Raw genomic sequence first — 20,457 nt, 5'->3', positions numbered from 1 at the left:
AGTCATGTTTAAAGTTTAGATTATAAGATGTTTAGATATGCAAACAAGACCTTTATATGTCTTTCACATGAATATGATTTGCTTTGGAAGTCATTTGTAATGGGCATGTGAAGATATAAATGTTAGATTATCTCTTAACCCAATTTCAAATTTGCAAAATAAATCATTTTTATGCTCTTCAACTTAAAGTTAGGATTATACAATGTAAATCAAAACAAAGCCAATAAAATGTCTAAGACTTCTAACTAATTTTTAAACATAAATCAAATTTACAAAGATTATTTTTTAAATAAATCTTTGTTTGGTGTTCTTGAATTAAAGAACCAATAACTTAAAAACATTAAGCATTAAATCAAACCAAATGAAATTAAAAATATTTGAATAAATGTATTAACAAGCCAAATGAAATTAAGAATATTTGAATAAATGTATAATTAATAATGATTTTCACAACCTTGTTTCCATTCAACCTTTTAAACACTTTGTTACTCAATGATTTTAATGGAATAGTTTATAGAAAAATATAAACCTAATTGAATAATTAAGAATATTTGAATAAATCTATAATTAATAATGATCTTTACAACCTTGTTACCATTCAACCTTTTAAACACTTTGTTACTCAATGATTTTAATTGAATAATTTATAAAAAAATATATAAACCTAATTAAATAATTTATAGAAAAATATAAAACTTACATACATCAAGTAATTAAATAATTAATATTAAAAAATATTAATATTTAAATTTAAAATAAATTTTTACTCAAATCTAATATCATATATCATAAACGGCACTCTATTTAATATTAATATTTAAATTTAAAATAAATTTTTACTCAAATCTAATATCATAAACGGCACTCCATTTTATTTTTATAATGAGTGGAACACTTTCCTTTTCTATTATCATAGAATGCACTCCATTTTCTCCATTTTGTACTAAGTGAAACACTTTCCCTTTCTATTATCATTCACTTTCCCTTTCTATTATCATTCACTGCACTCCATTTTATACCTAAGTGAAACACTTTGATTATTGTAAAATTTACAACCCATTAGTTTAATATCATATTTAAAACTGTCGAATTTACTACCCATTAAACTGTCGAATTTACTACCCATTAGTTTAATATCGTATTAGACTTGGATAAATGAGAATTCAATTCACCTTGGATAAAAATAAATTCATTTTACCATAATTTATGGTAATAAAAAATATGAAAAAGTCAACTTCGATTACCATTGCAAGGCCCTTTTTCTTATCTTCTTGTGCCACAATTTTTTATCCAAACAAGAAGTGAAACACTTTTTTTATCCAAACAAGAAGTGAAACACTTTTTTTATCCAAACAAGAAGTGAAACACTTTCCCTTTCTATTATCATACACTGCACTCCATTTTATATCTAAGTGAAACACTTTGACTACCGTAGAATTTACAACCCATTAGTTTAATATCATATTTAACACTGTCGAATTTACAACTCATTAGTTTGATATCATATTTAAAACTGTCGAATTTACTATCATATTTACTATCGAATTTAATATCATATTTACTATCGAATTTACAACCCAGTAGTTTAATATCATATTAGACTGGGATAAATGAGAGCCCAATTCCCCTGGGATAAAGATAAATTCATTTTACCATAATTTATGTTCATGGAAAATATGAAAAAGTCAACTTCGATGAGCATTGCAAGGCCCTTTTTCTTATCTGCTTGTGCCACATTTTTTATCCAAACAAGAACCCCTTTGCTTCACTACCAAGGAAGGAATTTGGAAGGAATTTGCAAACTATTTCACTGGCACCGCCGAGTCCAATATCATATTAGCATAAAAGAGATGTTCAATTTACCATATTAAAGGACACGAAGAGGTCAATTTGCATTAGCATCGTAAGGCCTTTTTTCTTGTCCTTCTTGTGGAATACATAGCTTTTTATGAATCGCCTTCTATTTCTCTTCCGCGATCATGAACTAAACATTTGTGCGGTACTCATTCTGGAACTCGGGTTAGGTTTAACCCTACATGGTAAACATGCATAAAATAGCATGGCAAGGCCTTTTTCCTTGTCCTTCTTGTGGAAGACATTTTGAGTCGGCCTCATCTCTCGTCCGCAATCATGAATTAAACATTGTAGCTCTACTCATTCTCGAACTAGGGTTAGGTTTAACCCTACATGGTAACCATGCATAAAACTCATCCCATCTGTAGTGGTATGGACTGAACATCGTTGAAAAAGCGTGTTACCAATGAATCGCTATGCCACATTAGCTTTTTGTGTTACAAGCATTCTTCCAAGCCTAATGAAAGCATATATCACAAAAAGGTTATTAAAATTAATGTGAACAAAAGCAGGTTTCCCCTAATCCAAAAAGCCAATTAAATTTGTTAGAATAACTATCACAATTAGGCATAGGGGATATTATTTGTTGCACCATCAAGTAAATCCATGGAGTACCAAGGTGGTCCACAAATATGATGTCCTCTTCATGGACATCACTTATAATTTTTAACCAAAAGATAAAATCAGATCTGAACTGTGGGGAACCAAGTTGGAAGAAGTGTGGCCAATCAAATCATCCGAAAGAGAGGAAAGACAGGTAGTTGAGGCTATGATACAAAAATCCCCTTGGCTGCTGAAAATTGCCAAGATTCTGCTTCCAGAAACAGAATATATGATTATCACAATAATAAGAAATTATGGAAAACAATATTAAATTGAAAAAAGAAAACTGCCGTGCATTTCAAAGAATCAGAGATATACAATTATGGAAAACAATATTAAATTGAAAAAAGAAAACTGCCGTGCATTTCAAAGAATCAGAGATATACATACTTCTGCCTATACAATAAATCATAAGCATTTTGGGGAGGAAACACTAGCGACATGCTAGACATAAATGACCAAACTTTTGGCATTTACTTATATACCAATTTAACTAATATTTTGACTTGATATAAACAAGGCAGATGATTGCCTTCAAAACTGTTAAAACTCAAAATATAGGTTAAATGGCGGTGTTCAACACACCCTTCACATTACCACTTTGACCTAAAAAGTCAAAAGCCAAATGTTCTATATTTCAACACATACCATTAATTAAGCTAGGAATTAGATCTCATTTGTGGACTTAGGGTTTGGATGGTAATTATGGAGGAACTGAGTATTGTGTTTCCTCTCGATCTGCAACCATCCACAAAACGTCTACACCACATCAATCCTTATTTCCCAACGACACCACTATCCCATCTCTTACACGATACAATGTGCTTAAGATTATGCTTTCCCTGTCGAGTGTCAAGGAACATACACTCGTAAAAGATACACCTCTACAAGATATTATCTTGTATAGTAGTATGAAAAAATATCCTTCTCTACTCCTTGCCCAACAAGCCAACTGAATAGATATATATTTAACAGTTTTTGTACGCCGATACGAACCAGCGTGTCTATATCCAGTGTGCCTTCCAGGCTGATAGCGTAGGCAGTACATGCAAAACAAACTCAAGAAGGGGCCGTTTTTTGCATTGATGTAAGCTATCCTAGGGGCTCCCTGCAATACTTTAACTTACTATTTAACTCCTGAAACAAGGATAGCTTAACTCATTTCTGGATTGACTGGGCTATCAAGCACTAGAACAGATCTGTGGAATCAAAACTATTATTTTTGAGACTTCGCTTGCATTCTCATTTACCACTGACCAGACTGGCCCCACTATTTTAAATTCATTGCTTCACCCATTGCCCTTAATTCTGCAGCAATTTCTGAAAAGGAAGGTCTCTGTCCTGGGTCAGATGACCAACACCTTTCCATCAAAGATCTCCAACTAGGTTCACACCAACTTGGAACTGGGGGACGCAGTGTATTATTCATGATACCTCCTGCAATTCATTTGAGCCAAGTCAGAAAACAGTTAGTAAAGAAATTATAGAAATCAAACAAATTGAACTGTATAACAGAAACTCGTGATAATGTTATTCTCTGTATGTGGGTAAAAGATAAAGATTGCTAATAGCTACAAATTGAGCAGCTTCAGCATCTGAAATCTAACACATTCAAAGAAGACAGATTTCAGAAAAATACATGTACCTAATCTGTCATACATGCTTTTGATATGCTAGAGATAACTCTCTTACATGGATGTCTACCAAAGTGCGGATTCAAACAATATGGCCCTTCATGATGCAGACTCCGCAGTAGCTTCCCATGGGTCCAGATTACTAGAGAAACAAGCTAGCATAACCCGTGTGGAAACTACAATCAATGCTCATGAAGGCCAGCATGAACTTAGATTGATAGCACAGCATCTATGGAGCTAGATCTCCCTACATTATGAAATTTAAATAAACAATAACTAACAGGGACCACCAAGCCAAACTATGATCAAATTTATTGAACACTTCAATCATAATAATACCCCATATGAGGCCCCAAGAGTTAGCTCAGTTGGTCGAGTTCCCGTTGCTAAGTACCTTGCCCATTGGGAAGTCACGGGGTCAAATCTCCTCGACGCCGGTGACCTTGCCTGTTTGGCCGGCGGGTAGATCCCTTCGGGTTGATCTGCCTGGATTTTCCTGTGGATGTAGAGGATGTCCGTGAACCACCCTTAAAAAAAAATACCCCATACGTGGATACAATATAGCACATGATGCACATTATCACACACCACTTAGGAAGTCCCAATTTCAGAGAAATCCCTGAAATTGCTAAGGATTTCAGCTAAGTCCCCTGACATGATCACACAGGACACAGAAGACACAGAAATACAAGTGTCTGACACAAGACATAGCAACCCCAGAAACAGGACACATTACACAGACACACACAGAAATGAAATATGGCATAAAGATTCATTTTTTTTAGAATTTATAAACTAGAACATTTGCGTGAAGATGATACAAATTCAATCATACAACTAGTACTCCACATCGATGATGATCAAATGATAAACACAAGAAATTAGAACCATAAACTGTCATTTTCTCATTAAGTCATAAAAATCAAAATGTATTGCATAGATACTGAGTCACTGCTACTATAGGTGGGAATGCCAATGGCAAATACAAAATAGGGTAGTTACTAGAACCGTGGATGGAAGAATCTCATAGCTCCTGACTGTTAATAGTCCGCCTCCATGTCATCATCATCAAAATCAGCATCACTGCCACTGTCTGTAGTCCTCCATGTCATCATCATCAAAATAAGCATCAACATCACTGACACGTCCAAATAGCAGAACAAAGAGGGCATGTGTCAGACATGTATTTGGCAAGTGTCAAATGCATGTCCAACACGTGTCTTCACGAATCTGCGTCCACCATGGCATACTCGTGACGCATGACCCTTTTGGATGTGTCAGCTTATAACTTTGAGTTGGTATAATGTTTCCATATAGAGTCAAATGTATGTTGTATGAAACCATGATTTTGCATGCCACAGGATGAACACTGGCACATATAAAATTCAATTACCATGTCTTATCATTCTTTATTATTCCGAAGGATGTCTAGTCAAGGGTGCTGCTTTCTTATTCTGGTTTACTATATTTTTATTACTAAAATGTATGAGACCTATTTTTTATTTAATTAATTAATAATTTCTATGTTGCATGAGTGTCTGGAACTTCCCACATTGGGAACTTGGGTACGGGTGTCAGGAACAGCTAGAGGTTTCCCCAAAATTTACAAGAAACGGCTAATTGGGAGCGGTAATATTATATTGAAAAATTTTAAAAATATATTTCTAATTATATAATTTATATAATAATCAAAATTAATATTAAATCAAAATATTCAAATATTAAAATCAATTTAAATATATAATCTCTCTTATATATAAATATATTCTCTGGGTGTCTCTCTCCTTGAGTCTCTCCCTTTCATATGTATAAAATATTAAAATGTCAAGTTCATTATCAGTTCTCTGACACATGAACAGTGTTTGAAACAATCTGCCTTAAAAATACAAAAGAACAATTTTACCTATGTTTCTCTAGTTATTCTTAAGAGGAAAAGTAAAGCAACACTAATGGTTAAGCATTGACTGCCACATACAATATGCACACAATCTTCTGCGTTATATATACATAAACAGCAAAATAAATACTCATCAGCATGACATCCCAGATATCACTCTTACATTGAGGTGTCACACGCTTCCTTAACTCATCAAGGGATTGCTCAAGTTTCTCAATTAAGGATATCAGTGTTAAGGATGTCTTTGGCCTTTCTTCCTGCGAAGGTTTCAACAAAGGCTCATGTTTTGTGGGCAGTTCAACATATTTGTCTACAGGCTTTGTATTCCCCAACCCCAGGGAACATCGGAACTCCAAAAAAAAAAACAGTCTTCAAAGCTCCCAGAACTTTCCCAAGCTCCCATTGCAGCTCCCACTGAAAAGGGAACGTCCCCATACAGTTCCAAAGCTTCCAAGAGCGCAGAAACCATTGGAACGGGTTCCCACCTCTAGGGAGTCGTTCCCATGTAACAGAGATTAATTTGTTTCTTGTATTGCATAAAGCATGCAGTATACACCATCATAAAGTTAAGAATATAACTTGGATAGGAATGTGGGAAAGGTAGTTTGAGATATTTTTGAAAACTATGTTTGAAAAGAAATTCTCTTTTGTAATTCACTTTAGTAAAAAATGTCCTATATTTAGAAGTTGAGTCTAAAATTTATCACATGCATGACTTAGACTAGAAGTAATATTAAAATAGATTCTCAGTATAAAGTCGGGATATGGTAGAGGGGCTTTCAACACATGAGCAGTTGAGCAGGTTGAGTGACATAAAATTATTTTATAATGTTTGACAAATGACCACAAAAGTAGGTCAATGGGACTGAAGAGTACAGCCAGTATGAACATAATGTAGGAGAGTGCAAGCAGCCAGGCAAGAAGCATTTCTGAACAGTGTGCAGTCCCATATGAATTCCGTACAGTCATTGCAAATTCCATTGGTGGAGCTGTAGATTAGTGAGATCAACTTACAAAAGATGTAAAGCAATGCCAGTAATTGACGCCGCCATAAAATGGAAGTTTGTCACCCATAAATCTAGTAGGATAGTTGGTCACCACTATCCTGGCAGTCAATAAGTAGGTGTATTAATTTATTTATGATAAGTTGGTGGAGCTGTAGATTAGTAAGATCAAATACAACAGGGGTAAGGCAATGCCAATAATTGAGGCAGCCATGTGAATTTCCAATAAATGGAAGTTTGTCACCCAAAAATCTAGTAGGATGATTGGTCACCATTAGCTTGGAAGTGAAAAAGTAGGTGCATTTGCATGCTAACGCCTTTAACAATCATATTTGAGAATGCATGTTTTGCAGATAGAAAGACAAATCTATAATAGTCATATCAAAGCTCAGAAATAAAGTTCCCCAAAAAGACAATGCCTGAAAGTTTAGTTATAAAAATGTCCAAATATGACAATGGAAAACCAAATACTCTAATTCATCAATAGATTGCAACCAAATATAAGAGAACCTGCAATGACAGAAGCACAGTTCAACACAATTCGTAGAAAATATGGCCTCATTGATGAGTTTCCCAAAGGAGTAAGAGATGTTACGTCATGTCATAAAATCACTAAAGAAACAAACTGATAGAACCCTTGGATGATTAGCCATAATTCATGTTGATGAAGGCTGACTTGAACTTAGAATGAAAGTACAGAACTTCAGGAGGTGCAGATAAAAAATTAAAAATCATTTCGTTTTGGGCAAGTACAGATAGAAAATCTGCCTAGCGTAAAGTATTAGATATGCCAAATTACAAAGTATAGCAGCAACTTTGAAAAATTGGCAAAACTTACAATTCTCTAACTAACTAATTCTCAAAGATAGCAGCTCTTCCTAAGGTCCTGGGCATCAAATTTAGGCAAAACAAATTATGCTTAAAAAACACTGATTTATCTTGCATGTTTAGAAAAAAAATTGCAATCAGAAGGAGAAAGGAACAAAAATTGTGACAACTAATATCAATCAGCCTATTCTAGAAACACTGTTCATATAATTCCACCATGCATGTATGCTAACCATACCCATGACTTTTTTATAAAGTATAAATTTATTAGCAGTTTGCCAGCTTAATTCAGCAATTAACATAGCATCTCCACATAACAAGACAAATTATTACCTATTATTTCACCACAATGCATTTTTGCATAAGGCTCTTCTCCTGTCAGGAGTTCCCATGACTATTCCAAATGAATATACATCGACCTGTAACACAACAGCTTGATGATGAAGACTGGAGGAAACAATGCTAATGATAAAAATCGCTGCAACCAGCAAACTTTAAACAATAGTAAACATGAACGGTAATGGTAACATACCTTATCTGTCACCTTGCCACTTTTTCCACTTAGGAGCTCTGGTGCCATCCATGGCAAAGTTCCCCGGACACCACTAGACACCAGTGTTCGTTGTTTTATCTTTGATAAGCCCAGATCACCAATCTGAGATCAACTTAACATATAAGTCGTTTGCACAATATAGCATATCCCGAATCTGGGAGCTTCAAGACATACTATATTATACGTCACATGGTTCAGGTTTGAATTCGAGTTCGACAACGATTAAGTTCGATTCGAATTCGAATTTTCCAATGAGGTTCGACATTAAATTCGACTACACATATTTTTCAACATATAACATATATGTGACATAAAATATTAAAAAATCAAAATCAGTCAATAAAGCTATATGAGTAAGAATTCTTATTTGTAAACATGCATGAATAACTTAATCATGATAGCATCTAATTATCAATGACATTAGTTAAACCAAAATGTAAACATACACCATAATAGTTTGCAAATACAAAAAGGAATGGCATAATTTTCAATCTCGAAAATTTAAAAGAAAAGAATATGTATAATGTCAAATACTTATAGTCTCGGAAAAAATCACATAATTAAAACATAATCAAAATTTAAACATACAAATTACAATAGAACTATATTGCAAAATCATGGAGAAATCGCAAGCCACAAATCACGACCACGATTCACTTCACGCTCCGAGTGGTGGGGACAAGCAGCGTCTAGAAATTGAATTCATGAAATCATATAGAATACAACACGCAGCAGCAACACTGAGCACACTAGAGCGAGTACACTCAGACTGAAGTTGGCTTGTGAAAATCTATCGACAACCATGGTAAATAAAGCCAAACCAGTGGACAGTGTGGGAAACTAATTGGCGGGAAGAGGAACAGGAGCAGTGTTGCGGGGGAGCGCTCCCCCCCCCACTCCCGCTCCCAATCCGCGCTCCCTGCCAATTTCGAGAGCGACATCGGGAGCGTCCCTCCCGGAGCGAATATTTAACGCTCGGGAGCGAAAAAAAATTGCGCTCCCTGCCAATTTCGGGAGCGTCTCTCCCGGAGCAAATATTTAACGCTGGGGAGCGATCGCTCCCGAGCGTTAAATATTCGCTCCGGGAGCGAATCAACTGACGCCAGGAGAGATCCGGGCGGAAAAAAAGCCGCGGACGTGAAAATAAACCAATTAAAAATAAATAAAAATAAAAATAAATAAAATTTGTTTTAAAAGTTCAATGGGGCAAACAAACATTTCATTATCACTTGAATGAGAGCAAGAGCAAAGGAGCAAGGAGAAGCGAGGAGCAAAGAAGTAAGTAACTTAGTAATTTAGTTAGTTTAGTTAGTTTAATTTAGTTAGGTAGTAATTTAGGTAGTTTAATTTAGTTTATTAACTATATTTAGTAAAAAAATCATGAATCTAAATTAAATTAATAGATTAAAATTACTAAATTAATTAATCTAAATTAATTAAATTAATTTGCAAATTCAAAAGCCTACAAATATCAAACATCATGGACCTGGCTATATTTCTTGGGATTTTCCTCTTCTTGGTCCCTTTTATGGTTATTATGGTGCTGGAGAGTAGGAAACAGAGGGGCCAAAATGAAGAGGGGGATGAAGAAGCTGGAGAAAGTGGATTTGATGAAAACCCCGATGAGGAGGAGCTGGAGGAGGGTGAACATGACTCTCAAAAAACTAAACAAGACCAAACCCCATTGTGGAAATATGTTAACAGGCCTAAAGCAGGGAAAGGAGGTGGAACCACTAAATTTCAATGCCCCCATTGCAACAATGATTACACAGGTTCATACACCCGTGCCAGAAAACACCTCTGCGGGAAAAGGCCATGGGATGGAGACAAACAAATAGGAATCAAAACTTGTCCTGTGGTGTCAGCAGCGGATAGAGCCAAATACATAAGGGAAGGGGAGGAAGCCCAATACAAATCAAAAAAATCAAGGGGTTTCTTTGAACCAAGCTCACAATCACAAGCACAAAGAACTCCTTCAGCATCCTCCCAAGGCAGTGGATATGGAGGCATAGGGTCATCAGGTTTAAGTCATAGAACCATATCAGATTTCCTTGATGAGGGGTGTAGGAATGATGTGGATTCAAAGGTTTACAGGTTTCTCTATGCATGTGGGATACCATTCAATGTTCTTCGCTCACCTTATTGGCACGAAATGTCCCTAAAGGATACAAGAACCCTGGGTATGACAAGGCAAGAACCGTTGGACTTGATCATGAAAAAGCAAAAATATCACATTCTTTGAATAGAATGACAAGTTCTTGGACTGACCATGGGGTGTCCATTGTATCTAATGGATGGACAAATGTAAAAGGCAAGCCATTGATAAGTGTTCTTGCTGTGTCTGTTAGTGGTGCCATCTTTCTAACTGCACATGATTACTCAGACAAGTTCAGGACCGGCATCAACATTGCAGAAGCATTACTTGAAACAATTGACCGTATTGGGCCATACAATGTCATCCAAGTCATCACTGATAATGCTCCTAATTGTAAGGCAGCGGGAGCAATTATTGAGGATAAATACCCCAACATATTTTGGTTCACACATTGAACCTTCTGATGCATGATGTTGTCAAGAACAAAAATGCACAATACCAATGGATTGGTGATTTGTACAAGAAAGGCAAAGAAATGATAAAATTTATTACAAATCATAGCAATACCCATGGCCTTTTGCACAATCACTCCAGATTGGAGTTGTTGAAGATTGCGAAGACCAGATTTGGTAGCTATTACCTCACCTTCAGGCGCCTTTTGAAGGTAAGAGAGTCATTGGCTAGCATGGTATCAAGTCCACATTGGCAAGTATTAAAGGAAAGGGCTACAAATGTAGCTGACATGCAAGGTTTTGAACTGGTGGAGGAGGCCGCTCTTGATGGTCATTTTTGGACAAGTGTGAGGCAAGTATTGGATTTCATCAAGCCCATTTATCACATGATTCGGTTTGCAGATACAGACAAACCAGTGATTGGCGAGGTGTATGAGCAAATGGATACCATGTTGGCGCATATAAAAGATATTGTTCATAACAGAGATCCCAACTTGTACAAACTGATTCATGATTGTGTGTGTGAACAGTGGAATAGACTTAATCTTCCACTACATTGCTTGGCGTATATCCTTACGCCAAAATACTACTCTACATCTTGGTTGGGCCAACCTGCACCAGGGGGTGGGATTAGGACCAAACCCCATTTAGATGCAGAGGTAACTAGTAGATATTTGCAAGCATTAGAAAAGTTGATACCTGACAAGGAGGAATGTGCAGCTATGCGCCTTGAAATAGGCAAATACTTCAGTGGCACTGGTTTGTTTGGTACCTTCCATGCAATGGAAGACAGAGACAGATTTGATGCTCTCACATGGTGGGAAACATATGGCGGCCATGGACTTTTGCCAAAATCGGCAAAAAAAGTTCTATCACAGGTTGTGAATACTTCTTCTACAGAGAGGTGTTGGAGCACCTATAGCTTCATACACAATGTGAAAAGAAACAGACTCAATGAAAACCGCGCAGAAAGCTTGGTTTATGTGCACTACAACTTGAGGTTGTTGAGTCATTACTGTGATCGGGCTTATGAGGATCCCACATATAAAATTTGGGACAATCACCCAGAGGATGACAATTTGGAGGATGGTATAGTGCATCTTGAAAAACTGGAAGAGGAACTTATAAGGGATGAAGATGAAGCAGCTGCAGCTGCAGCAGCCATGCCACCTCCACCTCCACCATCCAGTAGCAGTGCTCGAGGTCCGAGTCTTGTTCCTTTGCTGTCGCCACCTCCATCTACACCCTCACGTGGAGGGCATGTGCCTTCTAGTTCTTGTCGTCGGTCTGTGCAGGAGACTCCTAGAAGACCACCACGACCTGCTTATACTCCTGGAAACTCTTGTGGCAAGGGCCACATGTAGATTTACAGTTTACTTGTCTTTTCTAGTTTCTATTAGTTTTCATAACTGTTGAGTCTTGAGTCCTTGACTCTTGACTCTTTCATATCATAATGATATTTTTTGTAAACAATATATGACTGTGACAATGAAAATTTGAAGTTTGAAGTTGGCAATTATAACTCATTGGTAATGATTGTGAATTATGAATATGATGCTTCGTGAAAGACTAAAGTTGTTTCATTTCATTTCATTATTCATTTTTCATTTTATAACATTTCATTTCATTATTCATGTTTCATTTTATAACATTTCATTTCATGTTAACAGTTAGAAGTTAGGACTTAGAAATATCTAAGATATTACTTCTTGTAATGGTTAAACTTAGCTTACAAGTACAACTTTGGTGATCAATGATGATAAATGTTATATATTGAATTTTCAATTTTGAAAGCTTGAAGTTGAAACTTTAAAATTGAATTTGATGAATCATGATTCACGAGACTCAACATGTTGCAGTTGTAATATGTATTTAAAGTATTTTACTAACTTGTGTACATGGTTGATGAAGATTATAATTTCTAGAATCTAGATGATTGATGTGATATGGTTCAATGATCAATCTATGTTTTTTTATGTTTTTTATATCTAATTCATCATTCTACATGTTTTTGTTGACATATATGTATCAAAATTTTAAAAATATAAAAAATATATATTTTTTTAAAAATCGCTCCCGGATTCGCTCCCAACCCAAACCGGGCGCTTCTGAAAATGGTCACTCCCGCTCCTGCTCCCAAGTAACATTGAACAGGAGAAAACCATGTGCTGCATATGGTTCTTCTCGTAAACCTTAAAACAACTAACAAAAACTGCCCGAACTTTAAACTCGAACCCCAAAAAAAATTCAAAAAATTATAAAATTTGGCTTCATGTACGTCTTTAGGTTCGAATTCGTTGAGGTTCGATTATCAGGTTTACTAAACCTGAACGACTTTGAAATCTTTTTTGGGTTCACCGAATTTCGGACCTCAAGGATCAAATTCAGCGAACCCTGTGACATAGACTATACACATTTGAAATTTCCCATGGCAGTGAATAGCATGGAGAACCCATGGGAAAAGCGAAGGTTACATTTTATTTATGTGAAAAGTTGGAAACTAACATATTGACAAAAGAGGCATAGATATGCTATATGAAGCATCATCAGCATTCAAATAATTTTCAGTCTTTTAACCACACAAATAATGGTGATAAACATGCATAAGCTTTTTGCAAGAAAAGCAATAGTGACAAGCATTTTTGAATTCATAATAATGCAGCATACCTTGCAGATGGGTCGATGAGGATCTCTCATATTAACCAAAAGATTATCACACTTCAAATCAAAGTGGACAATGTTCTTTTCATGCAAATATTGCATACCACATGCAGCATCACGGGCTATAAAGAGTCTTTTGCGTCGATCAATTGTTCTGCAAATGGTTTTTAGCAGATTGTTAGCAGTAGGAAATGCAAATAGACAATACCTAAGAGAACACTCACACAACATGCTAAAGGCTTGCATATCAGTTTATTTTCATAATAAGAGATTAGAATGTCCTTACCTGTCCTTCTTGTTTAGAACTTGCTTGAGAGATCCATTCACCATATACTCTGTGACAGTTGCCAGAGTCCCATCTGGTGCATCTACAACTATGCCATAGAAAGCCACAACGTTGGGATGGTGCAATTTACCTAAAATAATTGCCTCTCTCCAGAAGTCTGCTCTCTGTAAGAGACAAAGACAAAGTTAGCCCATTGAACCTAATATCAAGATACTCAAATTGAATGAAGATGCTTTTGAAAATTCCGAAGCAATAGAAACATAGAAGTGTGTATTCTTCACAGGTGATCAAAGATTATATCTGCACCACATCTAGAAATCCATTCTTGCTAAGGTGCATGAACTTAAAATTGATAATGCAAAACAATTGATAGGGAAAGATATCCACCATTCGTTCTTGCTCTGACTGTCTTCCTGTAAAACAACTGGATTTTATCCGCTTAATAGCAACATCTGATCCTTTCCATTTTCCATAATAAACAGTTCCATATGTACCTGAACCCAGCTCTCGTATTTCTTCTAAGTCATCATTTTTAATTGTCTGGAGCAAAAGATCATAAAACACATAAGGTGGAACTGAAGATCAATATATGTTTCAAATTTCAATAGACCACTACTAATGAAAAAAACTTCTTTACCTGCAATCCTTCGGCAAGAGCATGTGCCTGAGGGACAGAAGAATCGTTCTTTGCAACATTCACAGAACCCTTTTCAGAGTCTTCAACTAATTCTGGAGGATTTTCCTAGATAACAATAGTAATGTAACGAGTCATCCTTTTAATAACAATGATTAAACTTTGAGCTGTTTTAATATAAAGTACAGAGCATTTAACAATAGTAAAAAAATAGCATACAGCTTGTACACACCACTGAAACTCTTTTCTCTGGTAAGCTGCCTTCTGCAACCAACCCTGGAGTCACAGATTTCTGCTTTAACTCCTTACAATCCTCTCCTTTTGCACTTGCAGTAGAGGTCTGTTTCCCTTCACACTTGGTTGTTGAAGTTATGGGTGAACATGATGAGCTGGAACTATGCCCTGCTGATTTTTTATTTATGAATTTTCCACAAAGATCCACCTCTGACTTATCCTTCAAACTATTCTGAAGCATCATCTTGCCCATATTTTCATCATTTCTAACACCAATGTCTGAAGCAAATTTCTCTGTCAACTGTCCAATTCGAAAATCCTTCCCCTCAGGCTTTTCTGCATCATTAAATTGCCTTCCCTTTTCATTTTCTATCAATAATTCCTCTGGCCCAATAACGTTAATGCTACTCACTGGACTTTGATCATATACTGGAGGACCAGTGGAGTTTAGGTTATTGCTTCTTGGATGTGAAGAAGATAACGCAGATGATAAGACTTGAAGTGATGTTGAAAGAGTAAGGCTATCGGGTAAGAAGAGCCTTGATGTGGTTCTAGGATGAGAACAAGCATTGTTAGACATAGTCTCATTCTTTTCCAAATTAACAAATGGATCAGGAGCCTGTTCCGTAAGGATTCCGGACTGCCTAGGCATCTGATGATGAGATGGAACAGTGATGTTTGAGCTCAAATCTTGATTAAATTCTTTCTGCATGTCTCCATCATATCGCAAGGTGTTTGCAGTCTCTTTTCGTGAAAGGTTATCTGGCATGTAGAGTGGAGCACCACGTGTATCTGCTGCATTTATTTCATCAGATATGTAAGAATGATGTGGCATTTCTGGGTTCTCAACATCCCTTTTAACAGGAGAAATCCCCTTCCTCGTTTCCTCTACCGAATTATAATCCCAATGACTTTGCCCATAACTGGACCCCAAATGAAATACTGCACGACCCTCTAAATGATTTTCAGTGATCATATGTTGTTGATTAGGCAGTACATGTGTAGGAGGCTCAACTTGATTAGCAGTAGCATGCTTGTAAAATTCACTAGATGGCTCATGGTAGGATACATCTGACTTAAACCCATAATAACCTTTAGAATCATGTCCTGAGCAATGATTTTGACCACCACCATCTCTGAGTATACCTTCTTCTCTGGTCAGAACTTCAGATGTCGTTCCTCCAAAAGGTGCATATTTGGTGTCTCTTGAATTGAGAACCCAATTCCTTGCTCTGTCTAACCTCTCCTCATAACCAATATGAGTACGAATATTATCCATACAGGGTACTGGCTGATCCCCTTTCACACTTCCATTTTGCATTGGCAAGCCTTCCATAACCATATAGCGGGGATCATGAAACTGGGCTTCTAGCCTGCTTGATCCATGTTTGTCCGGATAAGATGGCATCTGTTCACAGTGTTTAACCGGACTTCTTACCTCAGATATACTTTGCTTATCATAGTTGTATTGGAATATAGAGTTCCCCTCGAACCTTCCCTGTGCATGCCTTATATTTTGACTTGTCAACCCTAATTCTTCACCAGCATTTGAAAGCTTGCAGTTCCATGTAACATTCCTGTCATCGGATAAATGACAGCAATGGTTTGGAAGAGAATTTTGAGGCTCAAAATGTCCAGCCTGTTGTACGTTAATGTGATCAAGTTTTCTTTCATTAACCTCGGGGAAAGCACCATTGTGACTCCAAACTGCTTGAATATGCTTCTCCCTTTCTAAATTCCTGTCAATTTCGTCATTATCCATGGCACGTACTTCATTTCGTCCTAGACCTTCATATATTCTGCTCCGCGTCGTAGATTGCAAAACAGGTTTTCCTTGTGACAGTCTTGCGCAAACAAATTCACGGTCAACTTCATCATGATTAATTGGAAGGTTTGTTGCATGATAGGGCATGTGCCGGGGTGATAGGTGCTGTGATTCATTCCATTCTAAACTTTCAGGTAATCTGCTGTTAGACATGGTTCGGGGAATAGCTTGGTTCCTCTGTGGTAGTTTCGGTGAAGCGAATTCAGGAGGAACCATAGGCACATCAGCTGGATAGTACTCAGCAGCGGCCTGATGCGGGAGATGCATGTTCTGTGGGCCGTGATGGGCACAAGGCTGGCAAGACAAGATATCGGAAGGGGCAAATTTATCTTCAGGCCAATGATTGCCAACTTCAATCCTAGATAAACGCTGTGCTTCATTCCATTCTAAACTTTCAGACAATCTGCTGCTGGACATGGTTCTGGAAATCGCAAGATTTCTCTGTGGTAGTTTCTGGGAAGCGAATTCAGGAGGAACCATAGGCACATCGGTTGGATGGTAATCAGCAGAGGCCTGGTGCAGGAGGTGCATGTTCTGAAGACCGTGATGGGAAGGAGGCTGGCAAGACAAGATATCAGGAGGGGCGGGTTTATCTTCAGGCCAATGATTGCAAACTTCAATCCTACCTCTCGGGCTACTGAAGTCCTGCGAGTTTGAGTTTCCGCCATAATTTTCGTTTGCCGGGAAAACCTTCATACAGTGCTTATGATTCGTCACCACCCAGCTGCAATGATCTTCAGCAGCAGGATGAGCCTCTTCAAAAGTAGCCTTCATAGGATCCCCATACGAAACAGGCGAACCAGTAGAACACGAACACATCAAATCCTGCGCTCGCAGATGGCTCCCTAACGTCCAGGGCTGCTCATGATGGTAGACCTCAGGCTCTTCTAACTGAAAAGAAGCTGCCGCTGGCTGCAGAGCATGACTCAGGGGAGAGAAAGGTTGGCGGGGATGGCCCAGAGGTGACATCGGCGGGGACTGGCCATGCATGAGCTGTTGCCTCGGAGAATTAACATTAACACCGACCTGATGAGGAATCCGAATCCTCCTGGGGATGGATCCATTATCAGGCGGCACACCACAATTTAAGGAACTCAAGGAACTAAAAGATTCAGCTCTGCTCCAAGTTCCATTATCAGGTGGCAAGACACAATTCAAAGAATTCAAGGAATTAAAGGACTCGGCTCTATGAATCCACTGACCAAAACCCTGTTTTCTAGGGTCACCAGATTCAGGCAAGGAATTCAAAGCCTCAACATACCTCTGATCAGCATCGCCTCCTTCGATACAGACGGCCGAGACATCGTAACCCTCCACAGCCGAGAACAGGAAAACCCGCAACCGCGTGAATCCTTCCGCCGCCTCAAGCTTATCGTATTCTTCCATCATGTTAGCAAGATCATCGTCGCAGAGAACAGAGACCAGAGCGTCCAGGTCCTCCTCCTCGGGCAGCTGATACTTCATTATAAAAGCCTCTCCGCAAAACTCCGCCATCTTCGAAACGAGCTCCGAAAAGCTAATATCCCTATTCACGCAGACAATACGGGTTTCGCCCCCAACGTACCGGAGCTTCCCATCAGAAGGCCGAGGCAAAATGCTGCCGCCGAAGCTGCACAGAAACTTCACCCGCTGCTGCATCGAATTGGAACTCTCCTCTTCGGCTTCCGACATGATTCCCAGAGACAAACTGCTATCTTTAAGAAGTAATTCAATATCACTGTCCCCAAGATACGAACCCTGGACGATCCGGCAGCAGCTAGAAAAAATACAGATGCTTAAATGCGCTAATTCCTGACCGGGGCAGCCCATTGAATCATGTTATCAAAGCCCATTAACTGAGACATATATACACAAAAATATAAATATGTGCAAAATCTGCACCGCAGGAGACACATGGCGCCAAGCGCTGCTGCTATTGAATCAAAGCTTCTTTAAAGCCTCTTGCTTCACAATATCATTGCAACCAGAGCAGGTGCAGATACAGGGTTCGAGACCCCGGGCACTCCCTCAATCATTTCAAGCTCGCTGGCCACTAATATTTCAATTGATTCGCAGCATATCCGCTGGAATCTCAGCTCCGACTCATCCGCGGGCACGCAGCCTCCTCCCCCTACATTGTTTTTTGGGTTCCGCCTCGCCACAGTAAACATTTAATTTAATTCCCCGCTTTCCTAATTTTGGCCCTAGTGCTGTTACATTATATGCTACCACGGGTCGGACACGTGTCGCACAAATGGGGTCTTGGGTGGATTGCTCCTAGCAGACAAAGAATCGATCATAGTACCTTGAACGTGTTAACTACTAATATGTTATTTTTATATTAGGTTTCCCCTTTTGGCGCGACGCTTTTCGATTTTGTATGAGGTAAAGAATGTTCCGATCCCTAGCCGCGTTGAAATTTTACGCTGCCCATTTTCTCCATAGTACTTCTCAGTGACAGCACTCCAATTTTTATGATTGATATATATATGTAATTATTATTTATCATTTCCGAATTATGTATTTATGGATTTACATAGCTTTATATTTATCTATAAATTTCCCGAATTTTATAGGTTTTAGGTTTTATTGATTTGTTTTCCGAATAAATAAAAAACAAATTAATTGATGATGATGGTAGTGGTGGTTAACATCTGCGGAGACCAAATTTTGGTCTATCGAACCTAAAGAAACAATTATTTAATTTGATTTAAGATTTTATTCCTATGCTCAAAAAGCTTGGAGAGAAGCCTCCCAAGCTCACTATAATTTTGGCATTGTAAAAGGCTAAGAAGGTCAGTGTTGTGACAAAGATTATGACACTGAGATCTAATGTGGTTGTACGTGGGGCACTCTAAGAGGAAGTGGTTTTCATTCTCGATGTTCCTATTCTCACATAGATGGCAAATCCTTTCCATCCATGGTGTGGGGCACTCTAAGAGGAAGTGGTTTTCATTCTCGATGTTCCTATTCTCACATAGATGGCAAATCCTTTCCATCCATGGTGTTTTATGAACTACCCAACGACCTATTTCACCATGAAGCTCATAAGAATTCGTTCTAATCTTTGCTATATTAATTATTTACCTATAATTTTTCTAAACTTTATTTCATTTTCTAAATTATATAATTTAAAAATTATAAATTAAAATTTGATTTTATTGTAAATAAAATGTTAAATATGAATATTATTTGTTTATTTATAATTTGTAATATATATGGGAAGCAAAGTAATAGATTCCTATTATGCAATAAGTAAATCGGTAGAGTCGAAATTTTTTTATTTTCACGTAAATTAATAAAAATTTTACTTGTAATTTGTAATATTACTTAGTTTTTTTTTATGGAGGCAAATTATTAAAAATGGTTTATATAATTTGGAAATTTAAATTAATTAAATGATAAGGAATTTTTTATTTTAATGTGCAATAAAAATTTTAAAAAGTAATAAAATAAATATTTTGTAATATTATTTGGTTTTTTTTAAGTTTATATAGGTAATTAATAAATTCTTATTACGTAATTTGGTTAATTAATAAAATAGTAAAAATTAAATTAAATTAGGTAAATGATAAAGATGAAATTTCTTATTTCAATGTGTAATAAAAAAAATTATAATTTAATAAAACATGTTTTTTTTGTAATATTATTAATGTGTAATATAAAATTTAAAATTTAATAAAATATATTTTTTGTAATATTATTTAGTTATTATAAAATTTTGTCATAAAATTTGGGAAATTAAATTAATAATAGTGGAATTTTTAAATTTAAAATTAACTATTTTTTTTATTTTTTCAATGTAAATTTTTGTGATTTATAATGGGAATTGCTCGGACAACCAAAAGTGGCCGGAATTCGGGCAAAAAAATTTCAAAAAATCTTGTAAAGGCAATGTTTGAATTGTGTTTTTGATGG

General features: G+C 36.9%; 1 protein-coding gene across 1 annotated transcript; it reads right to left on the bottom strand.

Moving 5' to 3' along the window:
• Nucleotides 1-3,264: 3,264 nt before the first annotated feature.
• Nucleotides 3,265-18,735, bottom strand: LOC149186657 (RAF-like serine/threonine-protein kinase PRAF). Its single transcript, XM_089411084.1, is given in 9 exon segments — nt 3,265-3,894; nt 8,154-8,212; nt 8,214-8,239; nt 8,353-8,475; nt 13,588-13,735; nt 13,868-14,031; nt 14,255-14,407; nt 14,505-14,609; nt 14,734-18,735. Coding segments are annotated over 9 exon segments (4,581 nt in total). The 5' UTR covers nt 18,370-18,735; the 3' UTR covers nt 3,265-3,727.
• Nucleotides 18,736-20,457: the final 1,722 nt, after the last annotated feature.

Source organism: Pinus tabuliformis, chromosome 3_1 (assembly GCF_031772625.1).
Source record: "Pinus tabuliformis cultivar Carrire ecotype Pingquan chromosome 3_1, CPIR1, whole genome shotgun sequence".
NCBI lineage: Eukaryota > Viridiplantae > Streptophyta > Pinopsida > Pinales > Pinaceae > Pinus > Pinus tabuliformis.
The sequence above is the reverse complement of the archived record's forward strand: the minus strand, read 5'-3'. Positions and strand labels throughout refer to the sequence as shown.